Source organism: Anolis sagrei, chromosome 2, assembly GCF_037176765.1.
Source record: "Anolis sagrei isolate rAnoSag1 chromosome 2, rAnoSag1.mat, whole genome shotgun sequence".
NCBI classification, from domain to species: Eukaryota; Metazoa; Chordata; class Lepidosauria; order Squamata; family Dactyloidae; genus Anolis; species Anolis sagrei.
In genome coordinates, this window is record NC_090022.1 from 127,913,828 (window position 1) to 127,940,028 (window position 26,201).

A 26,201-nucleotide genomic window follows, 5' to 3' on the forward strand; every position below is an offset into this window, starting at 1 on the left:
CAGCAACAGCCCTGTAGCAAGGAGGTGGTTTTAGGGGTTCAACCCTCCCCTGAAATGTTTCAGATTTTTTAAAAAACCTGGTTTACTCATGAATTTTAATTGGTTAACCAAATCCCCATGCTAAGTCTATGAGATGCAAAAAAGCAAGAGTCCCTCCAGAACTGCAAGCACTATCTCAGACAAATATTGACAATTTATTCACACTGTCATTACTTGCAGCAATAGCTGATGTAGTGAAGCAACCAAGTTGCGGGGGGGGGGGGGGTGTTGAATGCTCTCATTAAGGAGGCCAGACTTGGTGGAGGTGGTTGACAGGGGCGGAGCTGCAGGCTATTGAATTCTGCTCTGCCCCCTGCTGTGCTCTGCCCCCTGCTTCAGCGTGAGCTAGGAGGCAGGTTTCACCCCCCCCCCGCAAAATTTTCAAACACCCCCCCCCTCTGTCATAGTCACTTTCACCTCCAAGATGGAAAGGGCCCAACCGTGGTAGCTGACATTGTCCTCTGACTATGTGAAAGGGTTCGTATAAAATCTGTTCTCTTGATGAGTCATGTACTGTTCTCTTGATGAGTCATTGTGGTTTCTTGCAAAATTCCTCCATGAGGTTACATTATTCGGAAACATTAATTAGATGTAAATAAATAAATGAAGTGGGTTATAGCTGGAAACAGAGGTGTTTTTTTAGTTAGTGGTGTTCATTGACTGAAAGTTCGTTTCAGAGGGATCTATCTGGTATTTTCATCTCAAAACTTCAGTCACTAGCTAGGTGAAAATTGCTTAGGACTCAAATCTTTTAAAAGCTTGTAAAATTACATTGCGATAGCTTTGATTGTGCTTTTCCTGCATGGCAGTGGGTTGGACTAGATGGCCCATGTGGTCTCTTATTTTATGAACTACCTTAAGGTGGATCTACACTGTAGAATTAATGCAGTTTGATATCACTTTAACTGCCATGGCTCAGTGGTATGGAACCAGAAGAGCTGTAGTTTCACAGGCTCTTTGGCTTTCTCTGCCAGAGCGCTGATGCCTCAACAAGCAGCAAATCCCAGGATTCCATAGCATTGAGCCATGGCAGTTAAAGCCAGATCAAACTGCATTAATTCTACAGTGTAGATGCACCTTTAATTAGTTCATCCTGAGCCGGGTTGCTTCACAAAACTTATAACATAATAAGTCAGTCACTTTTGTGGACTGTTATGGGCTGTCCAATTGTTCTATTAAATGTTGAAATTTTACACCTAGGAATGCCTTGTCACAGCCGTGTCCCCAGCTGTATTCCCCTGTGCACTAAATATAGGGGGGGGGGGGGCTATCCCTGGTTTGCTGCGAATTTTGTAGCAGATTTTAGTGCTACTCCTGCCCTATATATTTCTTTGTCAATGTGTTTTTCACCCACCTGAGGTGTGGTTAAATAATGTGTGTGTAGTTTCCCTCTGTCTTAACTCTTGGTTCTCTAAAAATATGCACATTCTCTGTGTTACACATGTAATTTTTTAATTATTGTAGTCATCATAACTCTAAAGTGATAGAATGCCATACTACCTTAGCATTATAAGTGTAGAAAGAAGAAATAAAGGAGAAAACATGGAGAAAGCGTTCGATAATTTAAATTGGGATTTCTTCAAGATATTAATACAAGAACTGGACATGGGAGAAAAATTTAATAATGCAATTAATGCAATTTATAACCATCAAAAAGCCAAAGTGAAAATAAACGGACAAATGACACAAGAATTTGAGATTTCAAAAGGCACTAGACATGGATGTCCATTGTCCCCATTGATTTTTATAATGGCAGTTGAGATCCTAATGAAGAAAATTAGAGAAGACGAAAATATCAAAGGAGCGAAAATTGGTAAATTTGAATATAAAATACGGGCGTTTGCAGATGATTTGCTAGGAACAATTGAGGATCCTGGAAAAAACTTACATAACTGGCTAATAAAAATAGAGGAATTTGGGAAAGTGGCAGGATTTAAAATTAATATGAAGAAAACGAAACTCTTATTTAAAAATGTGGAAAAGGAGAAACAAGGAAAGATTCAAGAACAACTGGGGATAGAGAGCGTTAAAAAAATTAAATATTTAGGAGTCTGGATTACAGCGAGAAATGGCCAACTTTTGAAGAATAACTATGAAACAGTTTGGAAGAAAATTCAGAAGGATATACAAAAATGGAATCATTTAAACCTATCACTCCTGAGTCGAATATCTCTAATAAAGATGAATGTCTTACCAAAACTTATATTTTTGTTTCAAAACATACCGGTAATAAGAAATCAGACCCTATTTAAAAAATGGAAGAAAGATCTATTAAAATTCATTTAGAAAGGGAAAAGACCAAGGATAAGTTATATAAATTTAATTGACAAAAAAACAAGAGGAGGCCTGGGACTTCCTGATTTGAAAACATATCACGAGGCATGTGCTTTGTCATGGATAAGAGATTGGATGACCCTAGACAAGGAAAAATGTTTAAACTTAGAAGGCCATGATCTGAGAGTAGGTTGGCACGCGTATATTTGGTATAATAGAGAAACTAAGGGAAAAAAATTTGGAAATCATTTTGTGCGAGCCTCTCTACTAAGGACATGGCTGAGATATAAAGCCCTCTTTTATAAAACTACGCCATTGTGGATATCGGCAATGGAGGCTCACCAAAGAAGACTTTTAAGATGGAGGGTATGGCCAAGATATAAGGACATCCTGCTTAAAGGGAAAATGGAGATTAAATCCTTTGAACAACTCAAGAGCACTTTTGGTAATATAACTTGGTTACATTACATACAAATTAAAGAATATTTTAAAGAAGATAAAAAAGCTGGTTTTGACTGGGAGGAAAACACATGGGACAAACTTTAAAAATCGAAAAGAAAGTAGTTACAATACTTTATAATAAATTGATACAATGGCTTATGGAAACTGAACAGGTAAAAACATGTATGAATTTAAGAAGGCCCATTCAATTTAGAGAATGGGAACAAATATGGAACAAAAAGTTGAGATATACTTATGCCATGGATTTGAAGGAAAACTGGTATAAAATGTTTTATAGATGGTATTTGACTCCAAACAAGTTAAGCCATATGTACAAAAATGTTTCAGATAAATGTTGGAGGTGTGGGGAACAATCAGGCACATTTTACTACATGTGGTGGACATGCAAAGAAACATCTAAGTTCTGGTCACTTATACATGAGGAAATACAAAAGATATTGAAGAGGAAGTTTAAAAAGAAGCCGGAGTATTATCTATTAGGTTTTACAGACTCAGATTTAAAATTGAATGAGAATGAAGATAAACTATTTATATACTTTACTACAGCGGCAAGGATTATTTTTGCCAAACACTGGAAAAATGAACAGATCCCGACTATTGATGAATGGTTGGAGAAGGTAAAAGAAATAAGAGATATGGACGAATTAACTTTTTTGATGAGAAAAAATACCGGAAAACCATTAAAGAGAACAGATTGGTCTATTTTTTACGACTATGAAAAGAAAATTATAGAAAAAGATTAGAGGTTAAGAATATATAAGTGAGTTTAAGTAATAGTGAGAGAAGATCCTGAGGTCGGAGTGGAAGTCATTTTAGAATAGCTTAGGCCTTTTTTGTTGTCTTGGGCCTTTTTTTTTTTTGTTTTTTGGCCCTTTTTTTTCTCTCTTCTCTTTGTGGGGGGGTAATGGGGTTTCCTACTTTTCTATCTCCTTTGTTATTGTTCTCCCTCTTTCACTGTGTCGGTGTGTAAAATGTCTAATAAAAATTATTTAAAAAAGAAAAAAAAGAAAGAAGAAATAAAGGGAACATATTCAGCCTGGTTAGAAATATAATAAGAGGTCATCAGAAAACAACCTCATTAGCACATTACATGGGTCCAACTTTTTTTTTTTGTCATGTCAGGAGTCGCTCCTGTTGTGAGAGAATTGGCCGTCTGCAAGGACGTTGCCCAGGGGACACCCAGATGATTTGATGTTTTTATCCTCCTTGTGGGAGGCTTCTCTCTTGTCCCCGCATGAGGAGCTGGAGCTGATAGAGGGAGCTCATCCGCCTCTCCCCGGATTTGATGGGTCCAACTAAAATGCAGTGAGATGAACTGAGACAATAAATACAGACAAATAACTTTTATTATGGCCTGTATCAGAAACTTCTGGTCTTAAAAAATTGCAGCTAGTACACATAGGCAGTCTCCGAGTTACAAATGGATGTAAACCCATAGTTAAGAATGGGAGTGAGACAACAGGAAGTGAGAGAAATCTACCACTGGGATAGGAAAATCATTCCTGGAAGAGTTATCATGGGGAAAAGGCGTCTCCACTGAAGCACTATCACCAATCCTTGTTTCCACAACAAGCCAACTTTTTCAAAATCCAATTGTCACAGGGACAGAAAGTGAGGTGAAATCTTCTGAACAGGGGCACAGACAGCAAAACAATGCCATAGCCCTTTCTTGTTCATAACTTGGGGACTGCCTGTACTGGGAATTCACAAGGAAACAAAAAATACTAGGACAGGAATAATATCATATGGACATTCTTTAAAAACTAACAATTACAACTGTAATTCCTACCATATAATGAGGCTTTGGGGCAGTCTGGAGGAGCCCTGAATGTCATAATATATCTGTGGTTGTCGAAGGCTTTTATGGCTGAAATCACTGGATTGCTGTGAGTTTTCTGGGCTGTTTGGCCATGTTCCAGAAGCACTCTCTCCTGACGTTTTGCCCACATCTATGGCAGGCATCCTCAGAGGTTGTGAGGCCTGCTGGAAACTAGGCAAGTGCAGTTTATATATCTGTGAAATGTACAGGGTGGGAGAAAGAACTCTTGCCTGCTTGAAGCAAGTGTGAATGTTTCAATTGGCCAGGTTAATTAGCATTGAATGGCTTTGCAGCTTCAAAGCTTGACTATTTCCTGCCTGAGGGAAAACTTTGTTGGGATTTGTTAACTGGCCCTGATTGTTTCATGTCTGAAATTCCTCTGTTTTCTGAGTGTTGCTATTTATTTACTGTCCTGGGATCTGAGATGGCTTAGAACAAGCAAATGTTGTTTAAATTGTTGTTTGATATATGAAGTCAGATTCCAGCTTTGTATATTATTATATTGATCTTCAAAATAATAATAAGAACATAAAAGAAAAAATTGTGAACAAATGACTTCAGAGTTATAAATTGTATTGAAACCTTGGGTACATCTACAGAGTAAAATTAATGCAGTTCACACTACTTTAACTGCCATGGCTCAATGCCATTGAATCATACACACTGTAGTTTGATGTGATACAAGCAGTATTTGGAAGAGAAAGCTGAAGGAGTCCATAACATTGAGCCAAAGTAGTTAAAGTGGAGTTCAAATACATCCATTTTACAATGTAGAGAAACCTCTTATCAGTGGAAAATGAGCAGTCTTTCAAAGCCTAGCTTGTCAACTGGTTCCCTTTTATATTTTCCAATGCTTCTCTCCTTTATTTCAGGTTCTTTTAAAGCTTGACCATCTTGGATGTGGAGACATGCGCCATCAAGAATTGATGTACGTGACTCATCTTGGTGGTTGAAGGGACATTTCTGGAAAATGAGGTTGTGAAAGCATTACTTCCAGTCTATTCTCTGGTAATGTGTGACAATTACATCTCAACAAAAGGAATTTTAATTCCTGAGAATGAAATAACTGACACATGAATTCTAGTTGCTTTATCTGACTCCCAAACAAAATAACTCATAGGTCGCAACAGCTGTGAAATGTCAAGCACAAGTGACATGCAAACCCTAAACTATTTTTCCATCAATGGCTTTCTCTACTGAAAGCTTTCTAAATGTCCATTGCATCTAGAACTGATACAAAATGAAAGCAATTAATCGCAAAATCAAGAAATGATTTAGCCAATGGGAAAATGGTTAAGCATGCACGGCTATGCCCAGTATTTTCCATTCAAATTTCCTTTCTGACCAGTGTCCTTGTACTCTTTAGCTGTATCTGCCTTCCAAAGTAAGGCAAGTGAAAATAAGGTTTTCCCATACAGAATTAACACCAGCAAAATCAGCACCAGTGTACAATATTCTGCTCCGGAGTTGACCCGGATCCACCCCATAAGTGCCACTCCTATAGTAATATACCAGAGTGAAATGCATTTTCCCCTACCCAAATTCAAATTGGCACTGCTTTATTCCTTCTCTTCAGGGCATCCACCCCCTTTCCAAGAAGCCCAGCCATGAGATAAACAGTGAGGGTTTTGATCCAGCTACCACCACATAATTGAACTCTAGCTGGACACCTTGTTCTGGCTACTTGATCTCAGAGTTTTCTGCTTCACCAGAGAGCTCTGCTGGGGAGGTGCTTGGCCAGGAAGACAACAGTGGCAGCCCAAAAAGAATGATGCCCTGAGAAAAAAGATTTTTTTGCCCCTTTTCAACAGTGAGGCTACTTTCCTTAACATTTGTGCACTGAACAGCACATTAGGGTGGCATCCTGATGAAGAATCTACTATTTCTGATGGAAGTCTTAAAGAGATCCAGGAGCTGGGTTTTTGTAGGTTTTTCGGGCTATATGGCCATGTTCGAGAAGCATTCTCTCCTGATGTTTTGCCTGCATCCATGGCAAGCATCCTCAAAGATTGTGAGATCCAGGAGCTGTGAAAATAACGGGATTGAATGCAGCCCAGAAACTACATAATCTCACAATGTATCTGGACATTGATTCCGACTTTAAGAAACCAGTGGTGCCAAGAGAGGACATACTTTTGAAAAGCCTGAAATCCCAATACCCAAGCTACTGAGATACCCATGCCCTTAAAATTCTGAAACGTCCAAGCCTGGGCCATCAATGACAACCTCTAAATTTACCTCCAGCACTGCAACAACACACTGTCTAGTGTCTACCTTTTTCCACAAGCCAGTGCACCAACACCAGTAGCAAAGAGGTGTAAGGCCCTTTAAGGTTCCTTATTTTGGGAAAAGAGTGAGGTGAGACTTGAGGAAGGATGTGAGGGGTGTTTATGTGCCTTCAGGTCATCTGTTGACTTATAACGATTCCATGAATTTCATGAAGTTTTCTATGACAAGGACTATACGGAGGTGGTTTTGCCAGTCACTTCCTGGTAGGCCCCTATCTAAGTATTAACCGGAGAATTGGGCAGGGAGTGGGGAGCTTTCAACAGGAGTGCAAGGTGGGTGGTAAGACTGCTAGGGAAATAAGGAATACTATTGTTTGATAGATTTACGCATACTGGGAAGAAAAAAAACTCTGAAGGTGTTATGATAATGTGACCTAACATAATCAAAGGTGATGGGGGCAGGAGCTTTGAAGATAGGCTTGAGTGCAGATTTAAACAGGTGAGTGTTATGTTAGTAGGGTCAAACTAAGGCAGGATAATGCTCACTGGAACTAAGATATAGCCTTGGTGTGGATTGGGCCTATGACAGTAGTGGTGAACTTATGGCATGCATGCTAGAAGGGGCATGCAGCACCCCTCTCCTGGCACATGTGCCATCACTTGCCCCCCACTCACCCATTTGCCACCCCTTGGTTGTGGTTTGGGCACTCAATCTTTAAAAGGTTTGCCATCACTGGTCTATGAAATAGTAAGAAAAAGCACCACTCCCTGTAATGTGCAGGGTGGAGTCATACAAGTGGGCTTGAAGGTTGCAACAGAAGTTTTCTGCAATACTATTGACTTTTTATCTGGAAGCACAGAGAGTTAGAGCCAGAAAGTTGTGAAATGGCTTGAGAAATAATCTTTTGAATCTTCTTCATTTTGAGGATTTTATCTGATGTTATAGGAAGCCTTGTAACATCCTTGCTTCCGCTTGACTTTGGCTTATCTATTTGTGAACACAGCAACTATTAGATATTGTGCAGTTGCATTCATTATCTCCTATATGAAATTTTATACAAAGAGGCAGAAAATCTTACTTTCCTGTCATTTCTTCCTCTTTTCTTTCCTTTTCAGTAAAAATATGATATGAAGAGAAAGATGGTGGAGCTGCACAATTCAATCTTGCAACAGCCCATCCATCTGCAAGTACCAGATTCCCCACTGGTCTCTCCTTCCAAGCAACCCAAAATACTGCATGAAGTTTTCACTATATGGGGAAGTAGAAGATTTCACTAAGGACACACCTGCCCAAGACACACAGCTATTTTGAGGTCTCTGTGGGTAGCTACAGTTGCCCATTGTTTCCTGGCTTGGTTATTTAGATTGTGTATCGCATGGGGAGGTCAACATTGCCTAAACAGGTGACATAGGCCCCTTCCACACAGCCGAAATAAAACCCCACGTTTTCTGTTTTGAACTAGGATATATGGCAGTGTGGACTCAGATAACCCAGTTCAAAGCAGATATTGTGAGATTTTCTGCCTTGATATTATGGGTTATATGGCTATATGGAAGGGCCTTTCAATAAAAGTTGGGAAGATTGAAAACTAGAGAGGATTCTTGTACTTTTCAAGACTGTGTCAAAGGGGGAATTTTCAACAGCCGTTTTTTGTCACACAACCAGGTAACAAATAACTGCTGCTGAAATTACCCGTTCCACACAATCATAAAAAGGACAAGTGACAACCCAACATGCAGGTGTTGTAGTATTTGCCAGAGTATGGAATCTGTCCTTCTCAAAAAAGGAAGAGAAACATAAGAAAACAGAATAAATAGAAAACCACTAAAGAAATGAAAGAAACCCAAATACCATAATGGGAAAGGGAGCCTCTATATTAATCAGCCCAAAGCAGCTCCCTTTCTTAAGTGTAGAGCCATGTATGATGACACAGAAGCACCGAGCAGGGAAGAGGGTCTCCCGCATTGGAGTTGCCGCCCCCTCCCTGCTGAGCCCACAGAGAAGACAGAACATGTGGAAGGTAATTTTTATAAAAGTCCTAAACAAGATTGAGAGGGTGGGTTTTGAGGCATGGCAGAATGATTCAGGCATGAGATGTTAAGACTATGATGCATATAGTGTGGTATAGAAGGTTTGCATAGTGAGTTCTGTCTAAAGGAAAGGCACAGCTACTGAAGAATTTGAAGCTGTGGATGTGGAGTTGATTGTCAGATCCAACAGGAAAATTGCAAGTGGCTAGAAGCAGAGCTGGGTGGATCTAGGTTTGTTTCCCTGTTTCTGTGAAGAGAATAAAGGTGTATGAATGGTCAGATGCAAGAGACGACAAGTTCCGTTACCTTAACTGTTGTGCAGAAAAGAGAATTGCAGCAGGTCTAGCTGGCAGGACACTGTTTTCATGGGCATCTACAGAAGTGAATACAGGAGAGAGCCTTCTCCACGGTTGCTCCAAAATTTTGGAACTGCTGTTGTCTTTCTTATTCCAGTAGATGTTTGTGGACCGATATTTTACATTTAAAAGGTCTTCTGGGGTTTTTTGTGTACTGTATGGGTCCTAGACTCCAGCAAAGGATCACCGCCTTGTCGGGGAGCTGGAGCTTGAGCACCTCAATGATGTTATGAGCGAAACCGTGAAGGGCCACCCAAGACGGGACGGTTGTGGCAGAGAGGTCAGACCAAGCGTGATCCCTGGGGAAGGCAATGGCAAACCACTCCAGTATCCTTGCCAAGAAAACTAAATGGACCAGTACAACCAGAGATATGTCGGTATGCCATTGGAAGATGGGACTCCCAGGTCGGAAGATGGCCAAAATGCTACTGGGGAGGAGCAGAGGATAAGTTCAACTAGCCCCAGATGTGATGACGCAGCTAGCTCAAAGCCGAAAGGAAGGCTAGCGGCCGACGGTACTGGAGGCGAACGACGAATCCGATGCTCTAAAGATCAACACACCATAGGAACCTGGAATGTAAGATCTATGAGCCAGGGCAAATTGGATGTTGTTATTGGTGAGATGTCAAGACTAAAGATAGACATTCTGGGGGTCAGCGAACTGAAATGGACTGGAATGGGCCACTTCACATCAGATGACCACCAGATCTACTACTGCGGACAAGAGGAACATCGAAGAAATGGAGTAGCCTTCATAATTAATAAGAAATTCGCTAAAGCGGTGCTTGGATACAACCCAAAAAATGACAGAATGATCTCAATTCGAGTGCAAGGAAAGCCTTTCAACATTACAGTGATCCAAATATACGCCCCAACCACAGCTGCTGAAGAAGCAGAAGTAGATCAGTTCTACGAGGATCTGCAGGAACTACTGGATAATACACCAAAAAGAGACATTATTTTCATTACAGGAGACTGGAATGCCAAGGTGGGAAGTCAAATGACAACTGGGATCACAGGCAAGCATGGTCTGGGAGAACAAAATGAAGTGGGACGCAGGCTGATAGAATTCTGCCAGGAAAACTCGCTGTGTATAACGAATACTCTCTTCCAACAACCTAAAAGACGGCTTTATACATGGACCTCACCAGATAGTCAACACCGAAATCAGATTGACTACATCCTTTGCAGCCAAAGGTGGCGGACATCCATCCAGTCGGTGAAAACAAGACCTGGGGCTGACTGTAGCTCAGATCACGAACTTCTTATTGCCCAATTTAGAATAAAACTAAAGAGATCAGGGAAAATACACAGACCAGTTAGATATGATCTCACTAACATTCCTAGCGAATATACAGTGGAAGTGAAGAACAGATTTGAAGGACTAGATTTAGTAAACAGAGTCCCAGAAGAACTATGGACAGAAGTCCGCGACATTGTTCAGAAGGTGGCAACAAAGTACGTTCCAAAGAAAAAGAAAACCAAGAAGGCAAAATGGTTGTCTGCTGAGACACTGGAAGTAGCCCAAGAAAGGAGGAAAGCAAAAGGAAACAGTGAAAAGGGGAGATATGCCCAGTTAAATGCGCAATTCCAGAGGTTAGCCAGAAGAGATAAGGAACTATTTATAAATAAGCAATGCATGGAAGTGGAAGAAGACAACAGAATAGGAAGGACAAGAGACCTCTTCCAGAAAATTAGAAACATTGGAGGTAAATTTCAGGCAAAAATTGGTATGATAAGAAACAAAGATGGCAGGGACCTAACAGAAGCTGAAGAGATCAAGAGAAGGTGGCGAGACTATACAGAAGATCTGTATAGGAAGGATAACAATATCGAGGATAGCTTTGACGGTGTGGTGAATGAATTAGAACCAGACATCCTGAGGAGTGAGGTTGAATGGGCCTTAAGAAGCATTGCTAACAACAAGGCAGCAGGAGATGATGGGATCCCAGCTGAACTTTTTAAAATCTTAAAAGATGATGCTGTCAAGGTGATGCATGCCATTTGCCAGCAAATATGGAAAACACAAGAATGGCCATCAGACTGGAAAAAATCAACTTATATCCCCATACCAAAAAAGGGAAATGCGAAAGACTGCTCAAACTTCCGTACAGTGGCCCTTATTTCTCATGCCAGTAAGGTAATGCTCAAGATCCTGCAAGGAAGACTCCAGCAATACATGGAGCGAGAGTTGCCAGATGTTCAAGCTGGGTTTAGAAAAGGCAGAGGAACGAGAGACCAGATTGCCAATATCCGCTGGATAATGGAGAAAGGCAGGGAGTTTCAGAAAAACATCTACTTCTGCTTCATTGACTATTCTAAAGCCTTTGACTGTGTGGATCATAATAAATTGTGGCAAGTTCTTGGTGGGATGGGCATCCCAAGCCACCTTGTCTCTCTCCTGAGGAATCTGTACAAGGACCAAGTAGCAACAGTCAGAACTGACCACGGAACAACAGACTGGTTCCAGATTGGGAAAGGCGTACGGCAAGGCTGCATACTCTCACCCAACCTTTTTAACTTGTATGCAGAACACATCATGCGATGTGCGGGGCTGGATGAATGCAAAGCTGGGGTGAAAATTGCTGGAAGAAACATTAACAACCTCAGATATGCAGATGACACCACTCTGATGGCCGAAAGCGAGGAGGAGCTGAGGAGCCTTCTAATCAAGGTGAAAGAAGAAAGCGCAAAAGCCGGGTTGCAGCTAAACATCAAAAAAACCAAGATTATGGCAACAAGAATGATTGACAACTGGAAAATAGAGGGAGAAACCGTGGAGGCCGTGACAGACTTTGTATTTCTAGGTGCAAAGATTACTGCAGATGCAGACTGTAGCCAGGAAATCAGAAGACGCTTACTTCTTGGGAGGAGAGCAATGTCCAGTCTCGATAAAATAGTGAAGAGTAGAGACATCACACTGGCAACAAAGATCCGCCTAGTCAAAGCCATGGTATTCCCTGTAGTAACCTACGGATGTGGGAGCTGGACCTTAGGGAAGGCTGAGCGAAGGAAGATCGATGCTTTTGAGCTGTGGTGTTGGAGGAAAGTGCTGAGAGTGCCTTGGACTGCGAGAAGATCCAACCAGTCCATCCTCCAGGAAATAAAGCCCGACTGCTCACTGGAGGGAAAGATACTAGAGACAAAGTTGAAGTACTTTGGCCACATCATGAGGAGACAAGAAAGCCTAGAGAAGACAATTATGCTGGGGAAAGTGGAAGGCAAAAGGAAGAGGGGCCGACCAAGGGCAAGATGGATGGATGGCATCCTTGAAGTGACTGGACTGACCTTGAGGGAGCTGGGGGTGGTAACGGCCGACAGGGAGCTCTGGCGTAGGCTGGTCCATGAGGTCACGAAGAGTCGGAGACGACTGAACGAATGAACAACATGGGTCCTAGAGCAAATTAAGCATGAACTCTCCCTAGAGGCCAAGATGGCTAAATTTAAACTGTCATACTTTGACTATATCATGAGATGACATGACAATATGACATATCATGAGAAGAATGGACAAAAATGCTTGGTAAGGTAGAAAGCAGTAGGAAAAGAGGAACACTGCATTACATATGGGTAGACTCTATCAAGTAAGCCACAACCCTGAATCTAAGAGACCTGAGCAGGTCTATTGATTACAGGGTGACTTGGAATTCTCTCATTCTCTCAAGTCAAAGTTAATAACAAAACTAATTTAATTCTATGGTACAGAACTAATAAAGGTGCAGAAGTCCCGTCTTCTTTTGCATATGAACTGTTGAGAAGTAAGTAGATAGCTATGGGCACTAGTCCAATATGGATGCAAATAATTAAACTAATCAAGCAGCTATGGAATTGCCCTATACCTGTTTCAATAAGATACACATGTCCTTATTGCACTACAATTTTATACTTTCATAGGAGTTTTTTTTTTGTCATGTCAGGAGCGACTTGAGAAACTGCAAGTCGCTTCTGGTGTGAGAGAATTGGCCATCTGCAATGACGTTGCCCAGGGGACCCGGATGCTTTGATGTAATTTTTATCATCCTTGTGGGAGACTTCTCTCATGTCCCCGCATGAGGAGCTGGAGCTGATAGAGGGAGCTCATTCGCGCTCTCCCCGAATTCGAACCTGTGACCAGTCGATCTTCAGTCCCGCTAGTACAAGGGTCCTATGTGCCAGCACATAGGAGTGATTTGGTTGAGTTTTTGTCTCAGCCCTAGCACATAAATCTTGGATCTCCCAGTATTGTAGTGCTGTGCAATAATTGGAAGCATTGTGTTTTTCATGTAGAAAATAATCCATTTATGGCCTTCTTTTCCACTGTGATTCAATAGTCAACTTGAGTATGGCTACTTCTGCTATTTGAGTGGAGATGACAAAACTTCCTAAAAGAATGATTGTGTTTTCTCTGATCTATGCTTTTGCAATCGTTTTCAATTTTTAAAATATTTGTATATAAATTGTTTGCAGTTACAATGCAATAATGTTGATCTGTTAGCCATTTAAAGTTGCTATTCAGATGCCGTTATTTCATATGAATGTTTTCCAAAACATTTTCCTGTGCCACCACAAAATTACTATTTTTTTTAAAAAAAAATCAAAGTATTACTGTAATAATGCTATGACATTATGTATACATAAGCAACCAAAATACAAAGTGTATGGCTGGGTAAATGGGGTGGTGATAATGGCATTAATGCCGATGACAAAATGCACGAATCATGCTGTTATAGCATAAATGTGTCAAGGATGTGATACACATTAGCAATCAGCTACCATTGCAAGTACAATTGAAGTACTTTTTGATCAGTATAACCCAGCTTAACAAGATGGTGTGATTAAGAAGAACAGCCTTCCCTCCAAGATCCGTGTCCAAGAGAAAACAGAGCACTTAGTTTCTAGCTATGGTGAGTTCAGAGTCTGTGCATGTCGTATTATTCAAGCAACAATGGTGTGGGGAAACTGAAAGCACACCCTCTAATACGTAGTCCATAGATGAAGATGGACACGTGGGCAAGCAACATCAAAACATGATCAAGAGGACAGAAATAATGAATAAGGAAGGCTATAGAAGCTAATAAAGGCTGCAGCAATTTGCTTTTGCCTTAGCTGTTGAGGAGGTCAAGATTAGTCTCTTTTTTCTCCTTTCTCTTTGCTGAGTTAATCCACCGAAAATTACTTTTTCTCAGGGCTCTTCCACACTGCCCCTTTATCCCAGTATCTGATCCCAGATTGTCTGTTTATCCCAGGTTATTTGGCAGTGGGAACTTATATATTCCAGTTTAAAGTAGATAATCTGGGATCAGATTCTGAGATAAAGGGCAGTGTGGAAGGCCCTTCTGTTTGCATCTTCTGAAATAAGCTGAGGACAAAGACAGAAAGTGGGAGGAAACAGGAACATTTCAAAACAGCTGAAAATGTAGGACATTAATTGGGACCATCCCTTCAAAATCAAGTTAACTGAAAGATGTGTGAAAGTTTATCCTTCAATTTGGTTGGATGACTGGGGTGCAATGGAGGACATCACTAGTCAAGGGACCTTATCATATTGAGATATTATTTCAGTATGCATCCCATATTTTTTAGGATTGGATGCATTGAGATGGGATGCATACTCTCCTCATCACACCTGATTATTACAATTGTTATGATTTGAAAATACGACGCTTTAATGCATCATACCATGGAAGGCCGGCTCCTCCCAATACATTCAAAACACCCCCCTACATCACTCTATGGCCTTTGAAAAGGTATAATTGCTGGTGGGATACATACAGATTTTCTTATCATACACAAAAACAGTGCTTCGGCAACAGAAGAATAATAAACTTTAATAAATAATAATAAACTTTATTTGAACCCCCCCCCCCTTATGACCACAAGGGGACTCAGTAGTATTGAGGGTTGACCCTAGTTTCCCAGATCAGAGGGAATTGGGTGATCAGTATAAGCCAGCTTAACAAGGGGTTAAACCCTAAATACCTTTAAGGTATTTAGACCATGACCGATAAGAATTCTGTCTGCAAATAATCAGTTTCTGCAATGCTTTGCAGACGGATTCCAACAGAATACTGACGGGATGGGGCAAACGTCATGTGATGGGATCCATTCGAGATCATTCTCAAACAGTCTCGAAAATTGAGTATTTCCTAATGTGATAAGGTCCAAGACCACACTAAACTTTTCCCTTTCCCCTATTCAGATGACTATGAAAGCTTTGATGAAGGAAGCAGCTATGGCAGGATCCCATTTTCTTCTGAAAGGGAGAAGCCAAAGACACAAGCAGAACATCCAAGCCCTGGTGTTAACTCTTTTACAGGTATGAAGAGATCAGATACTTTGTTGCTTGAGCACTGCTGCCCTCTACTGCCTGTTCTGCATACAGGAAGACTATAGTGTACAGCCTTCCTTCCTTACTTAGGTGATCCCTTGTTGTCCGAGTAGGATAGTCTTCCAGGATCAGTGTACTGGCGGTGGATCCATAAGTGACTGTGGAGCCCAATTCTTGATCTGCATCTTCTCCTGCAGTGAGGGCATTGGTTTCCAGGTGGAAGGCGATCCCAGTCAGGGTTGGCTTGGCACATTTCTCTCTTTCGCCCTCCATTCATGACTCTTCAAATTCTCTATACATTCTCCATATAAATTCTCAAATTTTCTAAATAGCTCTCCAAATCTTGTTGGATGGCAACTCCCAACACCCTTAACCAATGTCTGGATATCATAGAAGCTGCAGATTAACATCTGCAGGGTCACACATCCTACATCCCCATCACATATAGATTAATGCCATGCATATTTTCCCCCATGGAGTTGTCATCTATCCAACCAGTCACCCATCAGTTTATGTCAGTTCTGTGAATTTCTTATGCAAGGTGATTCGGCAATTCCTTCCTTTGAAAGTAGCTGACAATGCCTGGTATTTGTTGGCAGTTTCCCATTCAAGTACTATTAAGGGTTGACCCTAGTTTCCCAGATCAGAGGGAATTGGGTGCCTTTAAGGTATTCAGACCATGACTAATTCAAATATTCTTCCTTCCCCTTGGAGCTGAGCCGGCCTTCACTCCTGCCTCCTGGAAAGGCTTTTGGAGGAGAAATGGCATACTTGTGGTCTTGGCTCTTGTTGTTGGCTGTCTCGTAATGGACATGATTCTCCTCTCACAACGTGAGTACAAACAGCAGGGATAAGCAACCTGATAGTACATTTCAGTGACATAATATGAAATTTTTAATTTTAAGACAGAAAAGAGAGTGTTAACAGCAATAGAACAAGCAAGCAAACCTGGGAAAGGATGAGTAAGAGCAAATGAGCTCAATATTTAACTTACTTCTCGCCTTTGCCAGTTTGTTCATCTCTAGGTGTCAGAAATTATACCAAAAAGGGATCTGATCACTTTGACAATAAGGCAGTGGTTCTCAACCTGTGGGTCTCCAGGTGTTTTTGACCAACAACTCCCAGAAATCTCAGCCAGTTTACCTGCTGTTAGGATTTCTGGGAGTTGAAGCCAAAACATCTGGGGACCCACAGGTTGAGAACCACTGCAGTAAGTTAAGTGTACATTTTGATGTGCAGGCCCTTCTTGTGATAATTTGATTGGCCATTGTAGTTTTTTTTATGTGTCCTTGAGTCATTTCCAACTTATGTCAGTTCTAAGGCAGACCCTATCACTTTTTTTTTTCAAGGTTGGTTCAGATGAGGTTTGCCATGGGCCCAGTGAGTTTCTATAACTGCACAAGGATTTAAAACCTGGTCTCCAGGATCATAGTCCAACACACAAGTAACTATAACAATATTCTAGAAATGCAAGTGTCCTTTAATTTTTTTCTAGAAATGCTTATCTCCACCAGTTGTTTTTTTATTTTTCTCTAATGGATTTTCTCATGCACAATGAAACCATTCCAAACTACTTTTGACTACAACTGGGATAACTTGTAATATTATATTCTTACTGGGCTAATCCATTTCCCTTCCAAGAATTATAATGAAAGCGAGAGGGGAAAGACAAGTTTGAGGGGGTACCCACTGTTCAAATTAACTTAGGAATTTCATCATGTGATCTCTGGCCCCACTACAATGCTTCTGGTAAACAACAGGTCAATCACGGTGTTTGCTTCGGCTAACTGGCTGAATAATGGGATAACTGGGAAGCATCGCCCCCATATATAATATTTTATTATAGTGAGCCCTAGGTATACACTGAGGCTTGGTTTCCCTCACCCTCGTGAATGCAAAAATCCATAGGTGCTCAAATCCAATTGTATACAATGGTTTAGTAAAATGGCCTTCCTTGTATATAATGGCAAAATCATGGTTTGCTTTTTGGAATTTTAGAAATAATATTTTCAAGCCATGGATAATTGACTTTAAGGATACAGAATTCATAGATATGAAGAGCAAGCTGAATTGGGGCTTCTCTGTTTCAATTCAGCTTGTGTTGTAATCATATATCTCAACATTTCCGATCATAGAAGTATAGAGTTGGAAGAGACATCATGGGCCATCCAGTCCAACCCTGTGCCAAGAAGCAGGAAAATTTTCTCAAAGGATTAATAGGATCAAGAGGATGGTAACTGTTGAACTGTGTTTGATTAATTGGGAGATTTAATAGTGTGTGTTTTTAAAACTGGCTATGTGTTTATAAAGCTATCTAGCATGTGTAGAGTTAACAGACCACAGAAGTTTAAGTTTTTCCTAGAAGGGACAGTAAAAATGTTTTATGCTTCTTCTGATGGAATGGACTTGAATCATCACATCGAAATTTTAGAGGCGTGTCTTTGACTGATAAGAGAGACTGCAGTTGCCATCTTTACAACGATGTTCCTGAATCAGTACGGACATATTTGCTTAAACTATGTGCTTTATCGATCCTTGTGTAAATAATGTAAATAAACTACTTAATAGCTGCAATAAACCTTGATCACCTTGTTGATAGTATCATCTGTCCCTTTCCTTTCCAGATGCTGCCATGTTTTCAGAGTTCAGGAAGATGAATTTCACTCCCACAACTGAAATCTGTGAACCTTCAATAGCCCTTCTGAATATTGAAGAATTAAAGAGCACATTTATAGCAAAGTTCAGAACTTTAGAAAATTATATTGATCAGAAGTATGAAGCAAGTGATAGAAAAATGGAGGGAGAAATATCCAGACTAGATGAAGAACTGAGTGCAATGAAAAACAGACAAGGTTAAGTATGAGAAAGAACAAGACAGAAATGAAAGAAACGTTTTTAAGAGCACTTTAAAAAAAAAATCAACAACCCAAATCCTCCAGTCACATTTCTGCTGGACATGCATGCCAAAATCACACATTCTTTTGCTTTAAACATACATTTGGGGGGGGGGGGGGTTTGCAGGTCATTTAAGAACTTGGTTCCGTATTTTCCCTACATAGAGATAACACTGCTTAACACATCCTCTACTAAATTTGGAAAAAATGGTAGAATTGATGAATTGAGAATCTGAGAAACATGTTCTACTACAAGAAATGGAATTAAGAACAGAGACTCTTGGTAGCCTTTCTAGGACCCCAAATTCATAGTTTATAATTGTCATCAAAACATTTAAAAATCCTTTTAGGCCCTCTTTACATTGCCATATAACCCGTACTATCCGCACTATCTGCTTTGAACTAAATCAGTGCTTCTCAACCTGTGGGTCCCCAGATGCTCTGGCCTTCAACTCCCAGAAATCCTAACAGCTAGTAAACTGGCTGGGATTTCTGGGAGTTATAGGGCAAAACACCTGGGGACTTACAGGTTGAGAATGACTGAACTAGATTACAAGAGTCTACACTGCCATATAATCCAGTTGAAAACTGATAATCTGGATTTTTATGGCAGTCCTTTCTGATACCAAAACATTGATAAAATGTTACAAACATCAGGATAAAATTATTTGTTAAGACATATGACATAAACTATATTTTTGTAATGAATCAGGCTTAAATTACTTTCATAGAATCATAGAGTTGGAAGAAACCACGAGGGCCATTTAGTCCAACACCTCTGTTGTCAAGTTTGCTGTCAGGTTTTGTTTTGGTTTTTTTTTTGTTTTGGTTTTTTTACCTTAATATAATAAGATTATTAAGAATAGCTTTGGCCATAACTTCATAAACACGGATGTATTAAGAATATGCTACTTTCTAAAGCATAATAAGACCCTGGCAGACGGCCAGTTCTCCTACACCTGAAGCGACTTGCAGTTTCTCAAGTTGCTTCAGGTGTAGGAGAACTGGCCGTCTGCAAGGACATTGCCCGGGGGACATCCAGATGTTTTACCATCCTGTGGGAGGCTTCTCTCATGTCCCTGCACGGGGAGCTGGAGCTGACAGATGGGAGCTCACACCGCTCCCCAGATTCGAACCGCCAACCTTTTGATCAGTGGTTTTATTACTGTCACTTACTGTCAGGTGATAATCATAGAATCATAGAATCAAAGAGTTGGAAGAGACCTCATGGGCCATCCAGTCCAACTCCCTGCCCAGAAGCAGGAATATTGTATTCAAGTCACCCCTGACAGATGGCCATCCAGCCTCTGTTCAAAAGCTTCCAAAGAAGGAGCCTCCACCACACTCCGGGGCAGAGAGTTCCACTGCTGAACGGCTCTCACAGTCAGGAAGTTCTTCCTCATAGTCTTTTATTTGAGCATTTTGTCTTTCAAATGATTTATATTTTGTAAAAAGTCAACTTTTTGGGAAGATAGTATTTTTTAGATTAGATTAAGGCAAGCAGGAAAGTGTACTATTCCCCAGAACCAACATATTTGTGTGTGCATGCATTTTTAAATGTGAATTCATAGAATTTAAAAGTGTTGTTCCTAAATGCATCTTAGTAGAAAACTTCAGGTGGTCTGTAGAAGCTTAAAAATATATTCTTCTACTTATTCAAGGCTTATCTAACTTGCTTTTCGTCCCATTTCACATGTGCATATCATTCATTTTGAATTAAACGTTTGCTGAAATATTGGAACCGATATTCTTTTTGGGGGAAATTAGACCTGTTCTTTCCATTCTGTTTCTACCTAGAAACCAATGTGTCTTGGTTTAAAGGCATACCTGGATAATTACAGTGTGTGGAACATATAAATACCATTTTCGGGGGGGGGGGTGTTTTTGTTATTGCAGGACACCAGTTCTTTGACAAAGTAATTGGTGGAACGTATGATATAACATTGGAACAATGCAAAGTGGTGGTCCCTAAACCATTGACTGCTGTTGCCTGGAGTTTCCAGGGAAGAAAGAAACACTTATACCCCGCATTAGACCAAATAGTGCTGGTCCCCATCATCAGACAGCCTGGGAAGCACTGATAAAGATGACTAAGATTCACTATGTTACTTTACCCTCTTTCAGTTGTTTGCCCCACACCCAAACCTCTGCAATGGGAAAAATCTGGAGACAGTTACTACTATTTCTCAAATACTGCAGAACACTGGGAAGAGGCCAAAAAATTATGTGCTGCAGCTAACTCCTATCTGATCATTATAAACAGCAGGACAGAGCAGGTAAATGGCGCCTCACAGTGTACAAACCCTGTTTAATGTAGTCATCTTTTGTTTCTAGTTCTGCAAGTTTTTGAAAGAATTCCAGCTCCCTTTTCCACTACTTGCCTGCCTACCAGTGCATAGACACCCAAGAAAAGACACCCAAGTATTACAATTTTTTCATACCTTCATTCCATTAATCTGAAATCATATCCAGCCTGGGAATGCTTTCCCATTTTCTGAGAAGACATGCATGGGTTGAAATTTGTAATTATGTTAAGTTTATATTAATACGTATTTCTGCCTGTGTGCCTATCTATCTATCTATCTATCTATCTATCTATCTATCTATCTATCTATCTAATTATCATCTATTTATCTAATAGAACATGTGATACAATTGAGTCAAATATTTAAGGCTGGGATCCTGCTACAATTGCACTTTTTCCCAAACTGCACAGCACTGAGATGGAAAGTATACAATGGGATCCTTCAAAAAACACATTGTTATGATGCTACCTCAGCAAGATGGAGTGGATGAGGGATTAGAGGACATCCAACCCCAAATTGGGAAACAAGTCGTCCAGGAATACCTGGCCACTCTAAATGAGTTCAAGTCCCCAGGGCCAGATCAACTACACCCAAGAGTACTGAAGGAACTAGCGGAAGTCATTTCGGAACCATTGGCAACCATCTTTGAGAGTTCTTGGAGAACGGGAGAAGTTCCAGCAGATTGGAGGAGGGCCAATGTGGTCCCAATCTTCAAGAAGGGAAAAAAGGATGACCCAAACAATTACCATCCGGTCAGCCTCACGTCGATACCAGGCAAGATTCTGGAAAAGATTGTTAAGGAAGTGGTCTGCAAACACTTAGAAACAAATGCGGTCATCGCTAATGGTCAACATGGATTTATCAAAAACAAGTCATGCCAGACTAATCTGATCTCTTTTTTCGATAGAGTTACAAGCTGGGTAGATACGGGGAATGCCGTGGATGTAGCGTACCTGGATTTCAGTAAGGCCTTCGACATGGTCCCCCATGACCTTCTGGCAAGGAAACTAGTCCAATGTGGGCTAGGCAAAACTACGGTGAGGTGGATCTGTAATTGGTTAAATGGACGAACCCAGAGAGTGCTCACTAATGCTTCCTCTTCATCTTGGAAAGAAGTGACGAGCGGAGTGCCGCAGGGTTCCGTCCTGGGCCCGGTCCTGTTCAACATCTTTATTAATGACTTAGATGAAGGGTTAGAAGGCAGGATCATCAAGTTCGCAGACGACACCAAATTGGGAGGGATAGCCAATACTCCAGAGGACAGGAGCAGGATTCAAAACGATCTTGACAGATTAGAGAGATGGGCCAAAACTAACAAAATGAAGTTCAACGGGGACAAATGCAAGATACTCCACTTTGGCAGAAAAAACGAAATGCAAAGATACAGAATGGGGGATGCCTGGCTCGAGAGCAGTACGTGTGAAAAAGATCTTGGAGTCCTCGTGGACAACAAGTTAAACATGAGCCAACAATGTGATGTGGCGGCAAAAAAAGCCAATGGGATTTTGGCCTGCATCAATAGGAGCATAGTGTCTAGATCTAGGGAAGTAATGCTACCCCTCTATTCTGCTTTGGTTAGACCACACCTGGAATATTGTGTCCAATTCTGGGCACCACAATTGAAGAGAGATATTGACAAGCTGGAATGTGTCCAGAGGAGGGCGACTAAAATGATCAAGGGTCTGGAGAACAAGCCCTATGAGGAGCAGCTTAAGGAGCTGGGCATGTTTAGCCTGAAGAAGAGGAGGCTGAGAGGAGATATGATACCCATGTATAAATATGCGAGAGGAAGCCACTGGGAGGAGGGAGCAAGCTTGTTTTCTGCTTCCTTGGAGACTAGGATGCGGAACAATGGCTTCAAACTACAAGAGAGGGGATTCCATCTGAACATGAGGAAGAACTTCCTGACTGTGAGAGCCGTTCAGCAGTGGAACTCTCTGCCCCGGAGTGTGGTGGAGGCTCCTTCTTTGGAAGCTTTTAAACAGAGGCTGGATGGCCATCTGTCAGGGGTGATTTGAATGCAATATTCCTGCTTCTTGGCAGGGGGTTGGACTGGATGGCCCATGAGGTCTCTTCCAACTCTTTGATTCTATGATTCTATGCTATGATTCCTCTTGAAATGCCGTGGCAGCATCCTATGCAATCTCTACATGTTGAAATTTCTACTACTTAGATAATCCTGACTATTGCCAAAACCAACAGTTAATATTTTATCCCTATATATTATTGCCTTCTTTTACTTCTAAAGGAAATGAGAGGAAGTGTATCTGCCAGGTTTGCACGCTAGCCACCATCTTTGCCCTCCTGCCTATGTTTCATGATCTACTTTTAACCAGGTAGCCTTCTAGGAACAGGATAGATTGGTCTTGCTTGAGATCACAATTGAGTGATATCAGACAGCTTTGGAAGCCAAACCTGGACTGCACATGAAAATAGTCAGAGGGTGCATCTGTACTGTAGAATTAATAAAGCTTGACAATACTTTAACTGCCTTAGCAGGAGGTTGGACTGAATGTCCCATGAGGTGTCTTCCAACTCTATGATTCAATGCCATAGAACTCTGGGATTTGTAGTTTGGTGGAGTACAAGCACCTTAGAGCAGAGAAGGGTAAAAACCTTGTAAAATTCCCATGATCCCACAGCATTGAACAATGGAAGTTAAAATGATGTCAAACTGCATTAATTTTACAGTACAAGTGCACCCAGAGATCCTCATCTGCCTACAGCTATAAAAAGCAATTCATCCTGTAAGATGTTACATTAGGTGGGCTTCTGTTTTCACATGCTTAGCATCTCAGAATATACAATGTTGTTGTTTTCCGTCCTAGGATTTTGTGGTTCAAAAAATAAAGCAAAGTTCAGTCTGGCTTGGCCTAAGTGATACAGAGGTAGAGAGAACTTGGCGCTGGGTTGATGGATCACTACTACAAGAACACAATAGGTATGTGAACCATTCCTTTGTTTTCTTCCTAGGGCCCTTTATGAGGACAAAGGCAAAGGAGAAAAGGGGGCCCGGGACATTGTTGGGTTAGTGGCTAGAAAAACATTGCCTAGTGGGATACCTGGAACTGTTTAACCTGAGGTCTTGGTCTTTTTGAAGCACAGAAGCACTTGTATTTTTATTTGCACAATTTATGACAACGAATTACAACAAAAAAGAGTTATAGATGCTGCTGTATATACCAAAACATAGAATGTCTAAAATAAACAATGTATAACTCGAAGCTGATTAAAATAAACCTACTATAATACCTTCCAAAACCATGTAGCAGCAAAATACAACTTTGGCCAAATTTCTACTGAACCAAATAAGTATTTTCCAGAAAAAAATCTAAAAGTATTTATACTAGGTGTACAGCTCCAGTTACCACATCTGTAGGTGTCATCTACACAATCAGTTCTCCTATGAGGAAAAGTCACAAAGTATTGTCGAAGGCTTTCACAACCGGAATCACTGTGGTGTTGTGTGGTTTCCAGTGGTATATGTCCGTGTTCTAGTAGCATTTTCTCCTGACAATTCGCCGGCATTTGTGGCTGGCATCTTCAGAGGATCTGGGTCTTTGCAAACTCTAGGTCTTTGCATGAAACAAATACATTTAAAGGAGAATATGACAGAGACACATGTAACTTTGTATGGTATGGATAAAACAGACAGAGTGTTTTCCTCCTTTCACTTTTACAATAGTGGCACAGTGGGTTAAACCATTCTGCTGGCAGGACTGAAGACCAACACGTCGCAGGTTTGAATCAAGGGGGGGGGGCGTGGATGAGCTCCCTCAGTCAGCTGCAGCTCCCCATGCGGGGACATGAGAGAAGCCTCCCACAAGGATGGTAAAACATCAAAACATCCTGGTGTCCCCTGGGCAACGTCCTTGCAGACGGCCAATTCTCTCATCACAGAAACGACTTGCAGTTTCTCAAGTCGCTCCTCACACAAAATAAATAGTAGACCCCAGAATCATCAACTGAAGCTGAATGGTGGGAGATCACAACAGACCAAAATAATCATTTTTCAAACACGATATAGTAGATAGCAAACAATGTAGTAACTGATTTAAGATACCTTTCAAAGGATATTGGGTACACTCATAAAGTTTTTCATGTCTGCTTTGCTCATGACCCAGTGAGGAGCCATTGTCACTACAGGTTAATCCCATGAGTATGAGTGAGAAGAAAGAAGATGCTGGCAACGTTTGCATTGGGGTCCTTATTGTGGCTGTGGCCTGTAAGGGACTAGGATCTGGTTTGCTTTCTAAGTGGCTTCCCACAGCCACCGTTTTTTGCACCTTTTTTCAAGGGAGGTGTAAACAATTTTGTAATGTGTTGTTGAACAATTTATATTCTACCAGTTACCAGTTTGAGTCTTTTCCTGTTTAATTCATACTTTCCCCCAGGTTGTTTGATTAATGCAGACTTGTGCATGTCTCTCTGGGGCATGCTATGGTTTGGATTATGAAAAAAGATTTGATCACAGGCAGCCCATCAATGGAGAAGGTGATAAGTGAATTCAGGAAGGCTCCTGATGGTGGGTTTTCAACACCCTGTTTTATGCTCCTTCTCTTTCTCAGATACTGGAGGCGTGGTGAACCCAATAATGCTGGTAATGTGGAAAACTGTGCTGTCCTGTACAAAGAGAAAAACTGGAATGACATTCCATGTGATAAAAATGTCCATTTTGTGTGTGAGAAAAGTGCCCTCAATTAAGAAAATAAGCAGTACATTTCCCTATATTTTATGTTTGTTCCATGTAGTTCCTTTCTTGTGGTTTGGCTGGATATTTCTTAAATAGCTGCAGATTTGGGTGGTTGAAGATTATTATTAAACATCTCTGGGCTGCTACTACCACAATGCATGATATTGATATGTTGAATCCTTATCTACTGCTCACCATTGAAAACACCTCAGATCTTCAGTTACTCAGCCTTTCACAAATTAAACTGCTTCTATTTTATGTCAGTGCTCCTTATAAAATAACTTTACCACCAAACCTTTTTAGATAAGGCTCATAACCTTGTTACCTCACTCTGGATGGACTTACTTACTTCCCCCTAGGGTGGTTTCATCTGTTGCTTTAAGGTGGTTTAAGGTGATTTCTTAAATCACTGTAATAGCAACCATGTGCAAGGCACTGCTATGGATCCGCTTCTTCACCTTCAAACAAGTCTGCAGTACTGACAGGAGCCATTGTACATACGAATCTCATAGCTCCTTTATAGTGCTCTGTTCACATTTTAATGTTGAAGCAAAAATCAGAATAGCTAATATATATGTCTGAGTCATTGTGAATACTACACACTATAATATAGCATTAAGAAAACCCAAGGGAATTAATGGGACTGCCATATGCCAACAGGTGACTTGAAAGCACGCACACGCACACATATTACAACATATGTGGTACATTTTTCTCTTTCTTCTTATCCCAAATGCAGCACGTCCGTGGCTGTTTGTATCTTCTACATCGGCAGCATTTGCATACTCTCCA

General features: G+C 40.8%; 1 protein-coding gene across 1 annotated transcript; it reads left to right on the forward strand.

Annotated features, from left to right (window-relative positions):
* Positions 1-8,747: 8,747 nt before the first annotated feature.
* Positions 8,748-25,541, forward strand: LOC132765541 (CD209 antigen-like protein C). The gene is made up of 8 exons (XM_067464819.1): positions 8,748-8,843; positions 15,388-15,504; positions 16,231-16,347; positions 18,141-18,368; positions 20,535-20,686; positions 23,545-23,657; positions 23,690-23,743; positions 25,285-25,541. The coding sequence occupies exons 3-8, from the start codon at positions 16,323-16,325 to the stop codon at positions 25,418-25,420; spliced, it is 708 nt and encodes a 235-aa protein (XP_067320920.1). The 5' UTR covers positions 8,748-8,843; positions 15,388-15,504; positions 16,231-16,322; the 3' UTR covers positions 25,421-25,541.
* The last annotated feature ends 660 nt before the right edge of the window (positions 25,542-26,201 follow it).

Coding starts and splice junctions, on each gene's coding strand:
- LOC132765541 (XM_067464819.1), top strand. CDS start 16,323: ATGGACATGATTCTCCTCTCACAAC. Junction 16,348..18,140: donor CATGATTCTCCTCTCACAAC/GTGAGTACAAAC, acceptor TTTCCTTTCCAG/ATGCTGCCATGTTTTCAGAG. Junction 23,744..25,284: donor GGGGCCCGGGACATTGTTGG/GTTAGTGGCTAG, acceptor TCTCTTTCTCAG/ATACTGGAGGCGTGGTGAAC.